This window comes from Theropithecus gelada, chromosome 7b (assembly GCF_003255815.1).
Source record: "Theropithecus gelada isolate Dixy chromosome 7b, Tgel_1.0, whole genome shotgun sequence".
NCBI lineage: Eukaryota > Metazoa > Chordata > Mammalia > Primates > Cercopithecidae > Theropithecus > Theropithecus gelada.
The window spans coordinates 19,652,619-19,670,135 of NC_037675.1; the positions used below are offsets into that span (position 1 = coordinate 19,652,619).

The window sequence follows — 17,517 nt, forward strand, 5'->3', positions numbered from 1 at the left end:
AAGAGAAGGAAATGCTTACTCACAGCATGCATTTCCATTCAGTCATGCCTCTCATTGCCATTCTTGCAATTAATCATAGATTTTTGGACCAGTGCAACCAATACTGAAGTTCAAAAGTATCGAAGAAGTGATAAAAAGAGCCAATAGCACTGACTATGGACTCACAGCAGCCGTGTTCACAAAAAACCTCGACAAAGCTCTGAAGTTGGCTTCTGCCTTAGAGTCTGGAACGGTCTGGTAAGTTGACTGTGTGTGTATTTCAGCTCTCCTAAGTTGATTCTTGCTAAGTTCCTTATTTTTCTATTAACTGAGAGTTTCTCATTGTTTACATTGTATATTATGTACCAAGCACTATCTCAGTGCTTCCTTCCATCCTCATGACCACCTTCTGAGGTAGGTGCCATTATGTCTCCATTTCATAGATGAGAAAATTGAGGCACAGAGAGATGAAGTGACTTGCCCAGAGTCACACAGCTAGCAGATGGCCGACAGGGCTCCAGTGCCTGTGCCTGTGACCCCTGTGCTGTACTGCCCCTCCAACTTTGTTTTCCATTCTGATTCTAAGAGCAGTTCATGCCCATCTGCAAAATAGGGATACTAGTCCCTGCCTCATCAGTAATTCTGCAGATGATGTTTTGTGATCCCCGTTTTAAAGATTAATGAATTGAGGCTCAGAGAAGTTGAGCAATAAGCCTGGAATCATATAACCAGGAAGCAGGAGAACTTTAAGGTCAGATCTGTCTCATTTCAAAGCTAATTCTTATTCCTCTACACCCTGATTTTTCTTTCTTTCTTTCTTTTTAATTAGATGGAATCTCGCTCTGTCCCCCAGGCAGGAGTGCAGTGGCACACTCTCAGCTCACTGCAACCTCCACCTCCCAGGTTCAAGCAATTTTCCTGCCTCAGCCTCCTGAGTAGCTGGGACTACAGGCACATGCCACCATGTCCAACTAATTTTTGTATTTTTAGTAGAGATGGGGTTTCACCATGTTGGTCAGGCTGGTCTTGAACTCCTGACCTCAGGTGATCCCTCCATCTCAGCCTCCCAAAGTGCTGGGATTACAGGCATAAGTCATCATGCCTGATCCTCTCTTCTTTTTTCTCCCCTTATCATTTCATTCCTATCCCAATGAAACACACTCTGTACTTGAGGATTTCCAAATGTTGCTGATGGGAAGAATGAGAAGACAAAAGTTGAGAGCACCCTGTGTTTTCATCATGGAAGCTTTGGCAAAAGACTGTTTATTAGTCAATGCCCTGCATTGGGGGCTCAGTGGCTGCAGTGCCAGGAGCCAGGGGGCCTTCTCCAGATGACTCTAAACTTTCTTCCATTATTTTCTAGGATCAACTGCTACAACGCCCTCTACGCACAGGCTCCGTTTGGTGGCTTTAAAATGTCAGGAAATGGCAGAGAACTGTAAGTGTGTCCATCATTCTGAGCCTGCCATGGGCTGAATACAAGATCCACTAGATTTGCAGGCAGTGACTCAGGCTCCAATCTGCTGACCGCCCCCCTCCACCGCCATCCTGCTTTGTCTGGGCCAGCTGTGTCACTCTAGGGCTAGTGGGGACCCATCTCTTCCTCTCTCCCACCCACCACCCCCAGCCTTCCCACTCACTTCCCCAGCCTGCCCCCCTCCAGGCCTCAGCTTTTGTGTCTGCCCAGCACCCATCATGCTGGGGACGTTCAGTGGATACTTGACAGAAGCTCCCTGAATGGGGACACAGGCAGAACTGAAAAAGTGTACTTTTTACCAGATGTGGGGTGTCATTATTCACACAACTCCCCACTCACAGCAGTGAAGACACGTAAGGCTGACCCAGGTAAGGCTCCTACCTGTTGGGTTCTTTTTTCTGAGCCTAGCAGGGGCCCTTCCCAGCAGGCATATGACAACACCTCCTGCTGGGCTTCTGCAGCCCTCTCAGTACATGCAAGCCCACTGCAAACCCCTCCACATGTGTGTGCAAGCCCACTGCAAACCCCTCCACTGCGTATGCAAACCCACTGCAAACCCCTCCACTGCATGTGCAAACCCACTGCAAACCCCTCCACTGCGTGTGCAAACCCACTGCAAACCCCTCCACTGCGTGTGTAAACCCACTGCAAACCCTTCCACTGCGTGTGTAAACCCACTGCAAATCCCTCCACTGTGTGTGCAAACCCACTGCAAACCTCTCTGCTGTGTGTGCAAACTGATCCACACTTCCTTTTTTGTCCTGCCTGCTGGGAAAATGAGTTCCCTAGGTTTAGATTAATGGGTGGAACTTCTTGTGTCTGGCCCAGGCCCAGAGCATCCAGGGAGTGGAGATGTGTGGTTTTCAGCCGGACACTATCTTCTCTCCCCAGCTCAGGATTTTATTAGCCTGTGTGGACAAACATTTTGTAGGATCAGTGTTCCCAAGGAACCATCTGTGACAACACCCCAGGTTCCTGGGACATCTCTAGGGATCCAAACTCTTCCTTTTATTTCACCAGTCTGTCCTATTTATATACAAATGTACTCCCTTGTGCTTGTTTGCACTTCTTCCAGGGGAACAGACTCAAACGCTTCCCCTCACCTTGGGCCTTGGTTGGGGCCTTTTTGTGGCTTTCTTTTGAGATTCTTAAAGATGCTATGAAGGGATGGGCCTGGCTTCCATCCCTGAACAGATGCTCTTGACCAGTCTATGTGGAATTGGGGTCCTGTCCCCCTCCCACCTCAGTCCTGCTTTGTAGTCCATCCCTGACTCTCGGCAAATACCCCAAGGCGTCTGCACATGTGAGTGAAGCCTGCCCATTAGCCTCCCCCTTATCCCTATGGCTGGCTTCCTCTTCAGGGTACATCAGTAATTCTTGGCCATGAAACCCCTTTGCAGAAATTGCATTTCCTCCCTCTAGTGGCCTATTTGTATTTGAGTTCTGTGAGCCCCTGCTTCATCACTTCTTACACCTGCCCCTCCAGGGACAGGCAGCCGGGGCTGGGGTCACCAGTGTCCCCTCTTGGGCCCTCCAACAGCAACAGTACTGGCAACAGCTGGGATTTGCTGAGCACAGACTCTGCTGCAGGCTCTGTTGAGCTCTCTGTGCCTGTTCATACCGTCCTCACACCCATCCATGAGATGGGTCCAGCTGTTTTCAGATGAGAAAATGGCACAGGAAGCTGGTAAGTGACAGTCAGAAATGAATGCTGGCAGCTTAGTCCTTGGACCCACCGCAGTGCAGGACCTTGCTCAACAGGGGTCACCCTTGTCCACCACCTGTTTGTGAGGCCACCCAGGGCTTGCGTGGTCATTTATCCCCTTTCATCTGCTGCCTTCAACCAGCTGGGTCATTAGGGCTGGGGAACCTAGACCCCACACAGTCCTCCTCCCAGAGGCCAGACAGAGCCTCACCCCACAGCAAGAACTCCAGTCCCCAAAGCAAATGTCCCTGGGTATAGAAGCTGCAGGGCCCCCAATCCCTGGTGTGTACGGCTTTGCACTGGTGATTCGCCCTCATTGCAGCCTCCCCTCTTGCCACCCTGACAGTGCTTTTGGCTCCTTAACACCCCCTCGCCTGGCACAGAGCAGGGCTCGGGGAGGACTCACTGAACACAGCCCATGTATCCTCCTGCCAGTTAGCCACCATCGGGACTTTTTTGAATGTCTGTTTTTTAGACCCTTGGCCTATATTTTCTCAAGGCTTTTGATAAAATATTTAAAAATAATTCACAAGGAGCCTAGAAACTGCCTGGAAAACCAATTTCTGTTTTCAGTTGTCTCTAATTAATGTCTTCATGTTGCAAGAAGTTCCCCTTTTTTAATGCTGGAGCGTCGTGCGGGGGATTCCATGGTTTTCCCCGTCCCCGGCCACCTGGACTGGGCTGGCTTCTGGCCGCCCACCCACGGGTCCCTCCGGGAGCTGTTTCTGTGCGGGTCTCAGGATGGAGCCTGAAATTCCTCTTCCTCCTGGGCGCCTTTCTTCTTAATAAAAATGATACAGTAACCAAAAAATCTACACAATAGAGATATGGAAAGTCAAGGCTTCCCTCCCTGACCTTCAATCCAATTTGTTAGAGGTAAACGTTGTTCCATCATTCATTTGCTCATTCTTTCTTTTATTCACTTGGCAAATATTTCTTGAGTATCTTTGATTCACCAGGCAGGATGCTAGGCTCTGAGCATATTGCAGTGAACAGCACAGCCACCAGTCCCTGTGCCTCCTGACATTCTGGTGAGGTTTAATAGGAGTAAGGCTGGGCTCATGGATAGCTTTGAACTCCAAAGTGGATGAGACTGGCTGAGAATCCATGTAGGAGATGTTCCGCTGGGTTGAATAAGAGCTGAAAGAATTTGAACCAGGACAGCAACTTCAGAAATAGAAAAAATGAGAGGAGCTATGTATTTATTCTTAAAGGAATGCTTTAATACTACTGCATGTGTCAGTTATGTGTTAATTCAATCTGATTTTATCACTTTGTTTTCTTTTCTTTACTAACTTGAGAAATCATTATTGGCTTTGAATTTTTACAATGCGACATTGTATTCTCACTTTTTAAAGTGTATTGTGCATTTTATTTGCATACAATGGATTTATATATGTGTGTTCTTTTCTGTTTTCAAATGAAATGGGAGCAAGCTACATTTTGTTATTGAGACTGGGTTTTGGATATCCTTCCATTCTTTTTATTGATGATCTCCTATGAGGAACTTTTGTGTATTTCCAAGGGGTTTTGCTATTACAAACCATGCTAATGTACTTCCTTGTGTATACATCTTTATGCACTTGTGGGAGATTGTTTTCAGAATAAATTCCTAAAATTGAGTAATCTGCCACATGAAAAATGGGCTTACCAGTGTTTTGGTTACATTTCTTTAATCATGATGGCATTGAGCACCATTTTCACACTTATTGGTAATTCGTATTTCTTTTTCTGCAAACTAACTATTCCTGTCCTTTGTTGATTTTTCCATTTGGTTATTTGTGTTTTTCTTGTTGGTTTGCAAGAGCTCTTTGTATATTAAGGAAAATCACACTCTGATCTTCACACAGTGTTGTAAATTTTTTTTTCTAGTTTGTCATTTGGGAGTTTTGATGGAGTCTCTGCTCTACAAAAGTAGAATTTAGCGTTCTGTTTATGGCTTTTGTATTTTGTGTTATATTTAGAAAAGATTATAAAATAATTCACTTATTTTCATGGGTTCTGCAACTATTTGTTTTAGAAAATGACCTAAAAATCTCAATGGCACCTAACATTCATTTTCTGCCTAACACATAGTAGGTGCTCTGTGTGATTATCTGTAATTGTTATAATTACAAGGAGGTGATGGTATTCCCATTTGATAGTTGATGAAGTTGAGGCTCAGGGAAGGCAAAGAACTTACCTAAGCAACATAGTTCTAAGCCAGTGGTTCTCCAACTTGAGTATGCATCAGAATCACTTGGAGAACTTGTTAAAATACAGATGTCTGGGCCCCATCACAGAGTTTCTGATTCAGTACGTTTATTAGTTTTTTATTGCTCCTACAAGAAATTACCATAACATCAGTGGCTTAAATAACATAAATCTATTATCTTATAGTTCTGTAGGATAAAAATCTGACACAGGTCTCCCTGAGCTAAAATCAAGGGCTGCATTCCTTTTTGGAGGTTCTCAGGAAAGAATCTGCTTCCTTGCCTTTTCCATCCTCTAGAGGCTGCTCACATTCCTAGGCTGGTGGCCCCATCCTCCATCTTCAAAGCCAGCACTGCTGCATCTCTGAACCTGTTTCTATAATCTCATTTTGCTCTGCCTCTTCTTCTGCCAGTTTTAGGGACCCTTGTGATTACACTGGGTCTATGCCTGGATGATCCAGGATAGTCTCCCTCTTTTGAAATCAATTGATTAATAACTTGAATTCCATCTGCAACATTAATTCTTTACCACGTGGCCTAACGTATTCACAGGCTTGGGGGATCCGATTGTGGATACCTTTGGGGAAATCCTTATTCTGCCTACCATAGTAGAGCTGGGGGAGGCCTGAGAATCTGCATTTCTAGCAAGTTCAGAGGTGAGGCTGATGCTGCTGGTCTGGGGACCACACTTTGAGAACCATTGGTCTAAGGGAGGAGATGGGATTCTGTCACAAGTCATTTCAACTCCAGAGACTCCAGTGACCACCTCTAGCTTCATCTCTTCCTAAACAAGCACACATTTTTCTTCACCTGACAGCAGATCAAGCATTTAGAGGGATTTAAATCTCTCCAAAGCTGCCTCTCGGGTCTTGGAAGGGAAGCTACCCTGAAGACAGACCATGGTGCCAGGGAAGGATCACCTGAGCCCTGCAACATTTAAAGAAAGGAACTACATCAAGGATGTGAACCCAAAGGCTGTGGACTCCCCGTGTCCAGTCTGTGCTAATGTCTGCTTCCCTCACGCCCCCTAGGCTGGCCTCACTGTCTGACAACTGGTCCCCAGCTGTGCACTCTGAGGCCAACTTCAGGCCCTTAGTGTTCTTCCCTCTGGTCCTCTGGCCACATCCCCAGCCAATGGCTTTGGGCCTCTGCCTCTTCTGTCTCCTCTTCAAGCAGCTCCCAATTGCCATCTAAAAGTTATAAACCCAGTGTAATTTCTGCTCTTCCCTTGTTCACACTCACCCCTCCGTCCACCAGGCCCTGTCTTTTTGCTCTCTATTGCCATCCCAGGGAATTCACCTCTTTATTTTTTTTTAAATCCCCTTTATTCTCCAAAGGTAAACCATTAGTCCTGGCTATTTCAAAAGCATCACACACAAGAAAACCTTGATATTTACATTTAAGTCACATATGCAGCTATTGGCACTTACTAGTGGTGTTATAGTCCTGACTATTATTCCATGAAGTCGTCACATTTTGACCTTTTGCATAAGCCTCCAATGGCCTGATGGAATGATGAAGCATCAGAACAGTTTCTACACAAAGGCTAAGGAACGTGCCCATTTTGAATTTTCCTCTTTTCTGTGATCACAGAGGTGAATATGCTTTGGCCGAATACACAGAAGTGAAAACTGTCACCATCAAACTTGGCGACAAGAATCCCTGAAGGAAAGGCGGGGCTCCTTCTTCAAACATCGGACAGGGGAATGTGGCAGATGAAACGTGCTGGAGAAAAAAATGACATGTCTGACCTTCCCCGTACACATTCTTCTGGAGGCTTTACATCTACTGGAGTTGAATGATTGCTGTTTTCCTCTCACTCTCCTGTTAATTCACCAAACTGGGGATGCCCATATGTTGTCTGTGAAATCGCAGTCCTGCCTCGGGAGGGAGCTGTTGGCCATTTCTGTTTTTCACTTTAGTCCAGATCCCGGAGACAGTGAGATACTCAGGGCGTTGTTAACAGGGAGTGGTATTTGAAGTATCCAGCCATTGCTTAAAATGCTTTGCCGAATCTGACTCCAATAAGAATGTGGGAAAACCCCCCTGCGTGTTCTGCAAGCAGGGCTCTTGCACCTGTGGTCTCCTCAGGGTGGACCTGCTCATAGAGCAAGCCACGCCTCTTTCCGAGGTAAAGGTGGGACCAATCCATGGGAAAGGACTCACAGTACGTTTTGGGGGTTTTTTTGTTTGTTTGTTTAAAAAAAAAAAAAGGATTTCATGGTGAGAAACTTTTGGGAAGTGCATACCGTGGAAGGATATCAGGGTCTTTGTGGATTGCATATTGACATTGACCGTGAGATTCAGCTTCAAACCAATACTGCCTTTGGAATAGGACAGAATCAATAGCCCAGAGAGCTTAGTCAAAAATGATATCATGGTCTACCTTAACCAAGGCACTTTCTTAAGCAGAAAATATTGTTGATATTACCTTTGCTGCTAAAGATCCAATATTCTAACACCACAACAGCATAGCAAATCCCAGGATAATTAACCCCCTCATTTGACAAATCAGAGCCGTAATTCGCTTTAACAAATTATGCATTTCTATCATGTTCACTAATGGCTTATGATAAGTCTATATAGTCTTCTTTTTCTCCAGTTCTGTTACCCATTTTAGATTAGTAAAACATACACAACTGGAAAGACTGCTGTTATAACACAGCCTTGTTATTTTTAAGTCCTATTTTGATGTTAATTTCTGATTAGTTAGTAAATAACACCTGGATTCTATGGAGGACCTGGGTCTTCATCCAAGTGGCCTGAGTATTTCACTGGCAGGTTGTGACTTTTTCTTTTCCTCTTTAGGTATCCAAATGATGATGTGCAATTTCATGTTTTAACTTGGGAAACTGAAAGTGTTCCCATGTAGCTTCAAATACAAAAACAAATGTATTATTCGGATACTTTTATGGTTACTAACTAGTCCTTTCCTAATTGGGAAAGTGGTGCTTAAGTTTGCAAATTAAATTGGAGAAGGCAATAACAAAATGAGGCCGCGTATCAGAACCAGTGTGTGTATAAGGAAAACCATGTATAAAATGGGCCTATCACCCTTGTCAGAGATATAAATTACCACATTTACCTTCCCTTCATCAGCTAACACTTATCACTCACACTACCAATAACTTGTTAAATCAGGATTTGACTTCATACACTGAATTTTCAGTATTTTATCTCAAGTAGCTATAGACACTAACCTTGACAGTGGTACGTTAGAGGGTTCCTATTCTCTCATTGTACAATAATGTCTTTAATATGAAATGCTACATTATTTATAATTGGTATAGTTAATGTATCTTTTTATAGTTGTAAGTACACAGAGGTGGTATATTTAAACCTTCTGTAATATACTGTATTTAGAAATGGAAATATATATAGTGTTAGGTTTCACTTCTTTTAAGGTTTACCCCTGTGGTGTGATTTAAAAATCTATAGGCCTGGGAAGTCTGATCCTAACTGCAGATCGTGTTCCACAATGCAAAAATGATAAAATAAAGTTGGATATTTGGGAAACATTATGCTTTTTCATTTAAAGACCAAACTCATTTGAATTCTATGGCAGGCCTTTCTCTTTCTGAGACCTGTACAAAATGGCTGATATTAAAGCAGGATCAATAATGTAAGCATAAAATTACATTTACTCTGTCAATTGGGCCCAGTGCTTTGCCTGACTCTGAAACCCATTTCTGTGGGCTCGGGTTGACCAAGCAAGGAGCTGGGCCTCAGAGGTTCCACATCATATCTGGCTGAGTTTCAGCTGTCATCTAAGCTGCCTGAGTCTCCGTTTATCATAAAGTGGTAATGATGTCAGTGCGGGAAATGGTGGGGAGGACCGCATGAGGATTGACAGACAGCATTGTGCCCCTGACTGTGAGCACAAGTGTCTGTTTTTGTCACCTTTTCCTCTGAGGATCTAGAGAAAGGATCAATTTGGGTTTCACTGACCTCAAGTTTCTAAAGCTTCTAACCAAGAAGCCTCGATCACCACGTTGTGAGCTGACACTGACACTGGATCAAGATCATTGGTGGTACTGGGGTATGTTCTTGAAGCTCAACCTGTGCATTTGATGTAGAAAGCCCAGATCACTTTGATGTGAGTGGCGAAGCACCACCTCTTTAACAAAAAACTTAAGGGAGGCTGGGATCAGATCTCTCGTAACATACACACTTATGTTAAGAGAATTTAGACACATTATTTAGAGACATCCGATTTCTCAATCCAAATGCGAGCAGAAAACTATAGGAGAAGGATATTTTCCCTCATTTGGTGTCCCGGAATGTGACTCCCTGAAGGGAGCCATTCTGGGGACAATCGGAGGGTGTAGTGTGCGTGTGCACACATGCATCTGTGTGCCTGGTGTGCGTGTGGGGGTTGGCACACTCTCTAGAAGTGGACCCTTTGGGATGGCCTAGCTGCTTCTGCTGGTGGATGAAGCTTTGCTCCTTGCTCCTAGGCATGAGCTTGAAGGGGGTTCATGAAGGGCGTTTAGGAAGTTGTTCAAGGAAGACTGTCCGAGGAAACTGCGAACTGGGCTGAAGAAAAACAACCAGAAAACACAGAAGGAGCTCTCAGCCACTGTGCCTTCAAAAAGAGAGAAAAGTCAGTTCAGGGAGGTGGCTTCCAGCTGACCTCACCCACCTCAGGAGGGGTCATTCCAACCTAGGGTGCTAAGAATCCGGGTGGGATTACCAACAAAAGCTAGAGAACCGTGGGTCAGCGAGCCTTAGGAAGAAGTGGAAAGGAATCTTAACTTACCTGCAATAGCCTTCCTATGAGAAGTTGTGGCTAACACATGCCTAATGGCTAGAATTAAATGCTGGGAATATAACGGGCTCAACACAGGTCATCCGCGTGTCAAATGTTCCTGCTGTTTTCTACATTGGGGACATTTCCTAGCCTATTCCCAAGCTCATTTAGAAGGGAAGCGGAGGTGCCCCGCCTTACTCGGCCGCGTCCCCTCCAGCGGCTGCCCGGGCCCTGGGCCTGCGCTCCCTCGCGGTGGCGCCAGGTGGCGGGGCTGCGCGCCCCGGAGGAGCTGCGCCTCCGTCGCGGGGCTCTCTCAGCACTGAGGACACCACGCCCTGCAAACTGTTGGGAACTTATCTGTAGCAATCACACTGCTGGCTCCTGTAAACTGGTGTGAGGCCCTCAGGGGTGAGAACAGGATTGCAGAACTGCGCTCACCCTTTTGGAAACTCGTCCAGTGGCAGGAGCAGCCTCCCAGGAGCAGAGCAGACCTGCTCGGTGGTCCCCTCGCCAACCAGGGACCCAAGAAGCCGCTCAAGGAAACACGGTCCCGCGGTGTCCGGGAGGTCCTGTAAGAGCCCTGTAGCTGCCCAGGTTCTGTGAAATGTCAGTGAGGGTGGGGGAGATCTGCGCGAAATCCTGGGAATATGCGAGTCATAACACTCCAAGAGAGGAGCCTAGGGTGCTGGTCCTGCAGGGCGTGGAACCCTCTGCTTTTCCTGAGCAGGCCTTTTCCCTGGGTCGACACGAGGAGCTCAGTGTGAGGCCCTCCTGCAGAGTGGACGCGGATCTTTATGGTCTGCGTTTCTATATTAGCCTCAGCAGCCTGATGACACCTTTATGAAAGGTTGAAACACGATAAATTACCAATATTCCATGTTTTATGTATTCCCCCCAAAGCCGACAATTAAACATGATTCACCAAACAGCAAATTCTTTGCATACATCCATTATTGAAATAGTAAAATCCATGTGATGGAGGATGTGCAAACTGCAAATCGTTAACGCTTTAGAACTACATATTTCTGTATTGCCCTGGAAAGAACTGTACACAAATGAATATTCCCTGTCTTTTTAATTTTTACGGACGGAGTGTATGGGCCACATGCAAGTTAGGGGCTGATCTGCTGATTTTGCTGCCACTAGAGCAGAGGGATAGTGAAAGCGGGGCTGAGCGCAGCACCGACCAATCTCATCGCCGCGCTTGCCCCGCGTGGAGGGAGCCGAGTGCCCGAACCTGAGGGAGAGACCTGGTACTAGAAGGGCCCGCGGACCCCGGCCTCTCCCGGGGCACGGGGGTTGAGCGCGATCGCCCGCGTTTTACGGCTAGGGAAACTGAGGCGGCCACCGAGGGGACGCCTCGAAACCATTCCGGCGAGAGCTGGCGGCGGCCTTGCTCTGCGAGCTCTTCGCGCCACTCGCCCTCCCCGCCCGCCCGCCGGCCTCAGGATTGAGGAAGTGCGTCTGGGCCCGGCCCCGGCGCGCGGCCCGAGGCGCGGGGGGCAGACGGCTGTGGGACGGCCAGGCCCCGGCCCGCCAGTGTCCGCCCAGCCCCGCGTCCTGGAGCGTCCGTACCCGGGCCCCGCCGCCGCCGCAGGTAAGTGCTGTTCCTCTCCGCGCCCCGCAGAGACCTGGTTGCCTCCTGCGGCCGGCCCGGGAATCCGGAGCCGGCGCCCGCGTCCGCGGGGAGCCCTGGCCTCTGCCTGCCGCGGGCCTGCGCTCCAGGCGGCCGCATGGTCGGACATGGGTGGCCGTTGCGCAGGGGCCGCAGCCCGAGGGGCGCGGAGGGCGTGTGGGGTGACCCCCAGTCTCACGTCCCCGCTGCCTCCCGCCACGCCCGTAGCCCAGCCAACCTGTGGTAGGGGGGTGTGCGGGCCTGAGCGGGGAACCCCGAAACCCCGTATGGGACAGGGTCGGGAACGCTGGGAAGCATAGGCAAGAAACACAAGCAGGGAAATACACCAGGGCGTCCATATATTTCCTCTCCCTTTGGAGAAAACCCCGTCCTTTAACGGGGAGCGGGCGGAGAGTGAGCGCACGGTTGTGCCTGTGCCAGGGTGTTGGCAAGAGACAGCCCAGGAGTCTCTCACTGCTCCAGGGCTTCCTGGTGTTGCGGGGTGGCCCAGCGAGGCTTCACCCTCCTCAATGTCTGGGTTATGCTTCTTGCCCAGGTGTCTCTGGCTGGTACAGATACAACTGCTGTCTGCCATGGTCTCTGCAACCTATGCGGGACCTTCCCGGCAGGCAGGGACGCAGGCAAGGAAGCCTAGTAAGGCCGGGGTCAGCGGGGAGACGATGGTGGAGAATATAAAGACCCCTGTGGCCATTTCAACCTACCCCTTCACAGTTTGAGGCCACGAAATTTTTCTCCCACAAACACATCCCCTGCAACAGGTAGAGAAACAGGGGCATATAGCTTTTAGCAAACCTCTCACCATGTACACTAATTTTAGAGTTTGCCACTCACTCGCAGGGTATCAAAATGCCCAGACATTAAAGGGACAGCTAGAACATGCACAATTTTGGAAAATGTTAACGTTAAATGTCTTTTATGATTTAATTTTCTTCATCTGTGCCTATGTCCTGAAAGAGAAAATAGTATAACAAACTAACCTCACACCTAATTTGTTCCTAAAGGAGGTTTTGCTGTCAGCCAAACCTTTCCCTCTCCCAAATGTCAATGTCTCAGGGAGTGACCTCACAATCAACTCAGATGCTCAGATCAAAAACATTCAGTCTGTTGGATCTATGTCTAAAATGTGTCCTGGTCTGTCCCCTTTTTTCTTATGTCCCCCACCCCTTGTCCCGAGTACCAGCATCTCTTTACTGTAGGATTGCAGTTCCCCCTCCTGCCATTCTCTATGTAGCAGCATGTGTGTGTGTGTGTGTGTGTGTGTGTGTGTTTAAATGGGTAAATCGGACTATATAGTCCTCTGTATGGAATCCTTCAGTAGCTTCTCCTTGCAATTGGCATGCAATCCAGGAGACCTCCTTCTCCTTACACCCCCAGCTGATCCAGCCTCTGCTATCTCAGACCACCAGGCCATTGCCCCCAGCCACCCTGACTGAGCTCACTGTCCAGCACTGGGCCCCTGCACTGCTGCCTCCTGACTCTTCATATAGTCTCAGAAAGCCTTCCCTGGTCACCCTCTTAAAACCCACACTCTCACTCACATCCCTCACTCTGCAGCCTCCCCGCAGTCCCCACTCTGTACTCCTTCTTTATCTGTTTAATTTCTCCTTAATTACCTTGTGGTCTCCACTGGAGCTCCTGAGGTCAGAGACTGGTCTGTCTTGCTTACTGCCGCGCCCTCATTCCCATAACTGTACAGGGAGTCACCCTCTGCATGGTGGTAGAGTGACTGGACAGGGAATGGACAACCCTAACTAACCTGTGGTTTCAGACTCATGGAGCATTTCTCTCCTCCAGCCTTTTTGTGCTCATCTGGGATTGAGAACAACATATTTCTCTGGCCTGCAGCTCCAAGGTATTTTGATGTCCACAAATCCATTAAACACATTTTGTAGGCAAGCCAATGTTAGTAAGGGATGCAAATAGCACTCAAGAGATTTCTAGACTCATGGGCTAACCATTTTGACCAGGATTTTCATTCAAAAAGGAGCTGGGTGATATGAATGAGCATGTCTAGCATGCTTTGCTTACAAGGGTCTTCTAACTCTTCAATATCAACAGTCCTTCCCAAGCCTCCTAAAATACCTGGGTTTCTCTGCTGTCAGAAACTTTATAGCAATTACTTAGCTGTCTGCTCCCCCACCAGCTTCACAAACTCATGAAGTTCCATCTTCATAGAAAGAACTCAGTAAGACATTTGTAGAATGAATGACAGGTTCCTCTCTTTTCTTTTCTCTAGAGTCTTGCTCTATCACCCAGGCTGGAGTGCAGTGGCACAATATTGGCTCACTGCAACTTTCACCTCCCTGAGTTCAAATGATTCTTATGCCTCAGCCTCCCATATAGCTGGGATTACAGGTGCCCACCACCACACCCAGCTAATTTTTGTATTTTCAGTAGAGATGGGTTTTCACTATGTTGGCCAGGCTGATCTCGAACTCCTGACCTCAAGTGATCCACCTGCCTCAGCCTCCCAAAGTACTGGGATTACAAATGTGAGCCACCACACCCGGCTATTTTCTTTTCCATTAAATATTTAGGTTTATTCATTTATGCAGGTATAAATAGTTGGCAAAAGGAAATTGATGAGGTTTTGAAAAATCATTTAAACCATCATTACTGCAGAAAACCTCTTGATGCCCTCTTTAGGGTGCATAATGAAAACATGTAACTTGTAACCATCATTTGTTGGCACTGATCTGAACCCAAAAGAAGCAGGAGGAAGTAAAGATCCATTTGAAGGCAAAGATTGAGCAAAATTTGAATTACCTCATCTTAAATCTTCTACCTTAGAATATAAGCCAAAATACTAATTAGAATTTTAAAACTGCTCCAGGGGCAAAATCTTCCACTGGTAAAGTGATTTTCAAAAGGAAACTGAAAATAAAAAGGGGAACAAAATGTGCTGGGTGAGGGTTAGCCTGAAATAATTTTAAGATTTTTTTTTTAAACTTAAAAACATTGTATGGTAAGACACTTCTGTTTTCAGGAAGAATGGCTAGCATTTGGATTTTTGAAATGCTGTTGGTTATGTGTGGTACTGTTTTGGAGAGGTGTCTGAAAGCAGATGGCAACTGTGCTTCTCAGTTTCTGGATGTGAATGTGTGATTTGGAACCTTTATTTTAAAACAGATTCTGTCTTGCTGGCTCTTCCTCTCTCTGTCACAAATTGATTTTCCAAATCAGGTTTTGCTATTTATAAGGCTTTAATCATCCCCTAAATTTTGCCCAGATTGATTGTTTTTCCTTTCCTCCTTCGACTTTTCAGGCTTCCCAACTTCAAACACGGGTGTTTCCCACACATGGTTTCTCTCGACCATCCCTCTTTGGCTCAGAAACACGTGCAGCATACACAAGGCTGCTGGAGCCTGACTTTTCTAGCTCCGCCTTCCCCTGCCTTGAAGAGTCCAGTCCACCTGGGCCAGATGCCTGATTTCTAGGCTTTTAGGTGAGAAATTCCCACAACCTTGTCCTGTATCTTACTTTGTGCTCCTACTGCTCACAGCACCTTCTAGAACCTACCCACTGGTGAGGCTGGCATCTGCCCTCCAGCATTGATATTCTGATCTTATTCATTAGGGGGAGGTGAGAGACCCACTGGTCTCCAACTCTGCACACTGATGCTGCAGGTATACCACCCCAGCCCTGTCGTACAGAGAGGCAGCAGAAACTTTACTTTAGTTGAATTCACACAGTAACCCCACCAGCAGGCCAGGGCATAAGGGTAGATGTCTATTTTTAACAGGTGAAAAACTGAGACACACATAAATTTCAGCTGGGGGGTTCACTGCTAACATGTGACAGAGGCAATTCACACCTTTGACATCCACACTGTGCTTTTGCCTTTACAGATTCTCTTAGGCATTATTTTTACATAACCTTGATTTAAAAATATATTTTTGGCTGCACTATCACTCCCCGTTTCAGAGTTGCCTATCTGAGAGAACACAGACAAGGGGTGCTAATTACCTCATACTTCATTACATATAGGATACGCTACAAGAATATTGATAGGCACACATGCATTTCTTATGGTAGTACCTCGTGTCAGGCCTGAGCTGGACGTGGGTCTTACCCTCCCTCTAGTCCTTCAATCACGGTACCAGGATGGGCACCCATGCCCACGGGGGGTACTCCAAGCTCAGTGGGGGCCCAGCATGGAAGAGCAGCACCTGGTCTCAGCAGTTTATCATAGTCAGAGATTAGTCAGAGATTAGTCTAACCCCGCTTTGGAACTTTTGGGGCCAGATAATTCTTTGTTGCAAATAACAGTCCTGTGCATTGTAGGATGTTTAGCAGCATCCTTGACCTCTACCCATTAGATGCCTGTAGCACCCTCCCCCAACCAAGTTGTGACAACCAAAAATGTCTCCAGACATTGCCAAATATGCCCTGGGAAAGGGGCAGAATTTTTGAGGCTCATTTCTGCTAACCTCTGTCATTTAGCTTCCTGCTAAAGCTCACACTAACTTGACTTCATAACCAGTAATAACTCCCTGTCTTTGGGACTGTTGCCTAACTGCCCCTTTGGGATGACATACTCACCTCTGGCTTCCAGAAGAACTGGCCCTGGACAAAAAGAGAGCCTTGTATTGTGACCAACCTTAACTATATCTGCCCTACCCCCATTGGAGTGTGCTTCTGAGGGCAAGAGCCTCCTTTAACCATCTTGGCACCACTGAGCCTCACACAGAGCCTGGCTGCCTTGCAAGTGACAGAGGGTGTGTGTTGACTGAACGACGATTGAGTCAGTTACTAGTATGTGTTTTGCAATTGTCTGGGGTTTCACTGAGACTCTTTTCAAGTAGACGACACCTGAGCCCAGCATCAAGATGGGATGGGGGAGCTCTGCCTTCCCACTGACCACACCTGATGGGTTTGGCTGGATAGATGGACTACAAAAAGGAATATTGCAGAGGGAAAGCTCAATGAACCCATGCAGATATTTGCAGGGGAGGAGGACAGGAATTATAAAGGCTTTCTGATTTTATTGTTTTTCCCCCACCAGAACAAGAAAGCTTTCTGCTCATCCATGGCTATGAGTTCATGCCTTAATGCACCCCACGGCCAGTGACAGTGGCAGTGACAACAGCAGGACCTGCCTTTGAAGATTGGCTGCTGCAAGGGTTGATGGCTGGCATGTCGCAAAGACCACCCAGCATGTACTGGTGTGTGGGGCCGGAGGAGTCAGCTGTGTGTCCAGAACGCGCCATGGAGACGCTTAACGGTAAGGACAGGGCCATGCTTATGCCTCCCTGGGTGTGACCTGCCATGCTCATCCTGCACGGTGTCTAGGCTATGTAAGAACAAGGGGTTCTCAACCAATGGAAATCAGACGTCCATTATGATTTGGCTCATTCATCATAAAATGTATCTTGGGATTCCTAAATTCTAAAAATTGAGGAACCGTGTACAAAATTGATTGCAGACTCACAGATCTTAACAATTGGGACATCACTTCATGTTGGGTTAAAGAACTTTTAAGAATAAGGATTTAGTTTTGTTTTTTCATTATAAAAAGGATACATATTTATTAAGGAAAAATTGAAAAATTGATTTAAAAAAAGGAAGAAGGAAAAAGAATCATCCAGAATCCCGCTATCTGAAACATAAGCACAATGAGCATCTTGACATGTTCTTTCCTAGTCTGCTTCTCTGTGTTTAAGGGACTTTGTTTTGACTTTATTGCACTTATAAGGTGCATGTAATGTTGTATCTTGCTTTCTTCTCTTAACCTTCTATCAGTGACATTTACCGAGGGCACCACCTAGCTCCTACGAT

At 46.8% G+C, this 17,517-nt stretch overlaps 2 protein-coding genes and 1 long non-coding RNA gene across 5 annotated transcripts in view; 2 read left to right on the forward strand and 1 right to left on the reverse strand.

The window, feature by feature from the left end:
• ALDH1A3 (aldehyde dehydrogenase 1 family member A3) overlaps positions 1-8,864 on the forward strand; it is a 36,297-nt gene extending 27,433 nt beyond the window's left edge. For all 3 annotated transcript variants that reach the window (XM_025391390.1, XM_025391391.1, XM_025391392.1), the window contains 3 exons: positions 80-237; positions 1,343-1,417; positions 6,947-8,864. In XM_025391390.1, the coding sequence (XP_025247175.1) occupies positions 80-237; positions 1,343-1,417; positions 6,947-7,019 (306 nt within the window). In that variant the 3' untranslated portion in view covers positions 7,020-8,864. The remainder of the gene's footprint in view (positions 1-79; positions 238-1,342; positions 1,418-6,946) is intronic.
• LOC112628516 lies at positions 5,446-11,512 on the reverse strand. Its single transcript, XR_003120437.1, has 2 exons — positions 10,113-11,512; positions 5,446-8,225 (listed from the first exon to the last, which is right to left on the reverse strand). It is a non-coding gene; the product is annotated as an uncharacterized LOC112628516 (long non-coding RNA).
• Positions 10,930-17,517, forward strand: part of LRRK1 (leucine rich repeat kinase 1) — a 148,474-nt gene continuing 141,886 nt past the window's right edge. The window contains exons 1-2 of the mRNA XM_025391389.1: positions 10,930-11,700; positions 16,745-16,963. Coding sequence (XP_025247174.1) covers positions 16,867-16,963 — 97 coding nt within the window. The 5' untranslated portion in view covers positions 10,930-11,700; positions 16,745-16,866. The remainder of the gene's footprint in view (positions 11,701-16,744; positions 16,964-17,517) is intronic.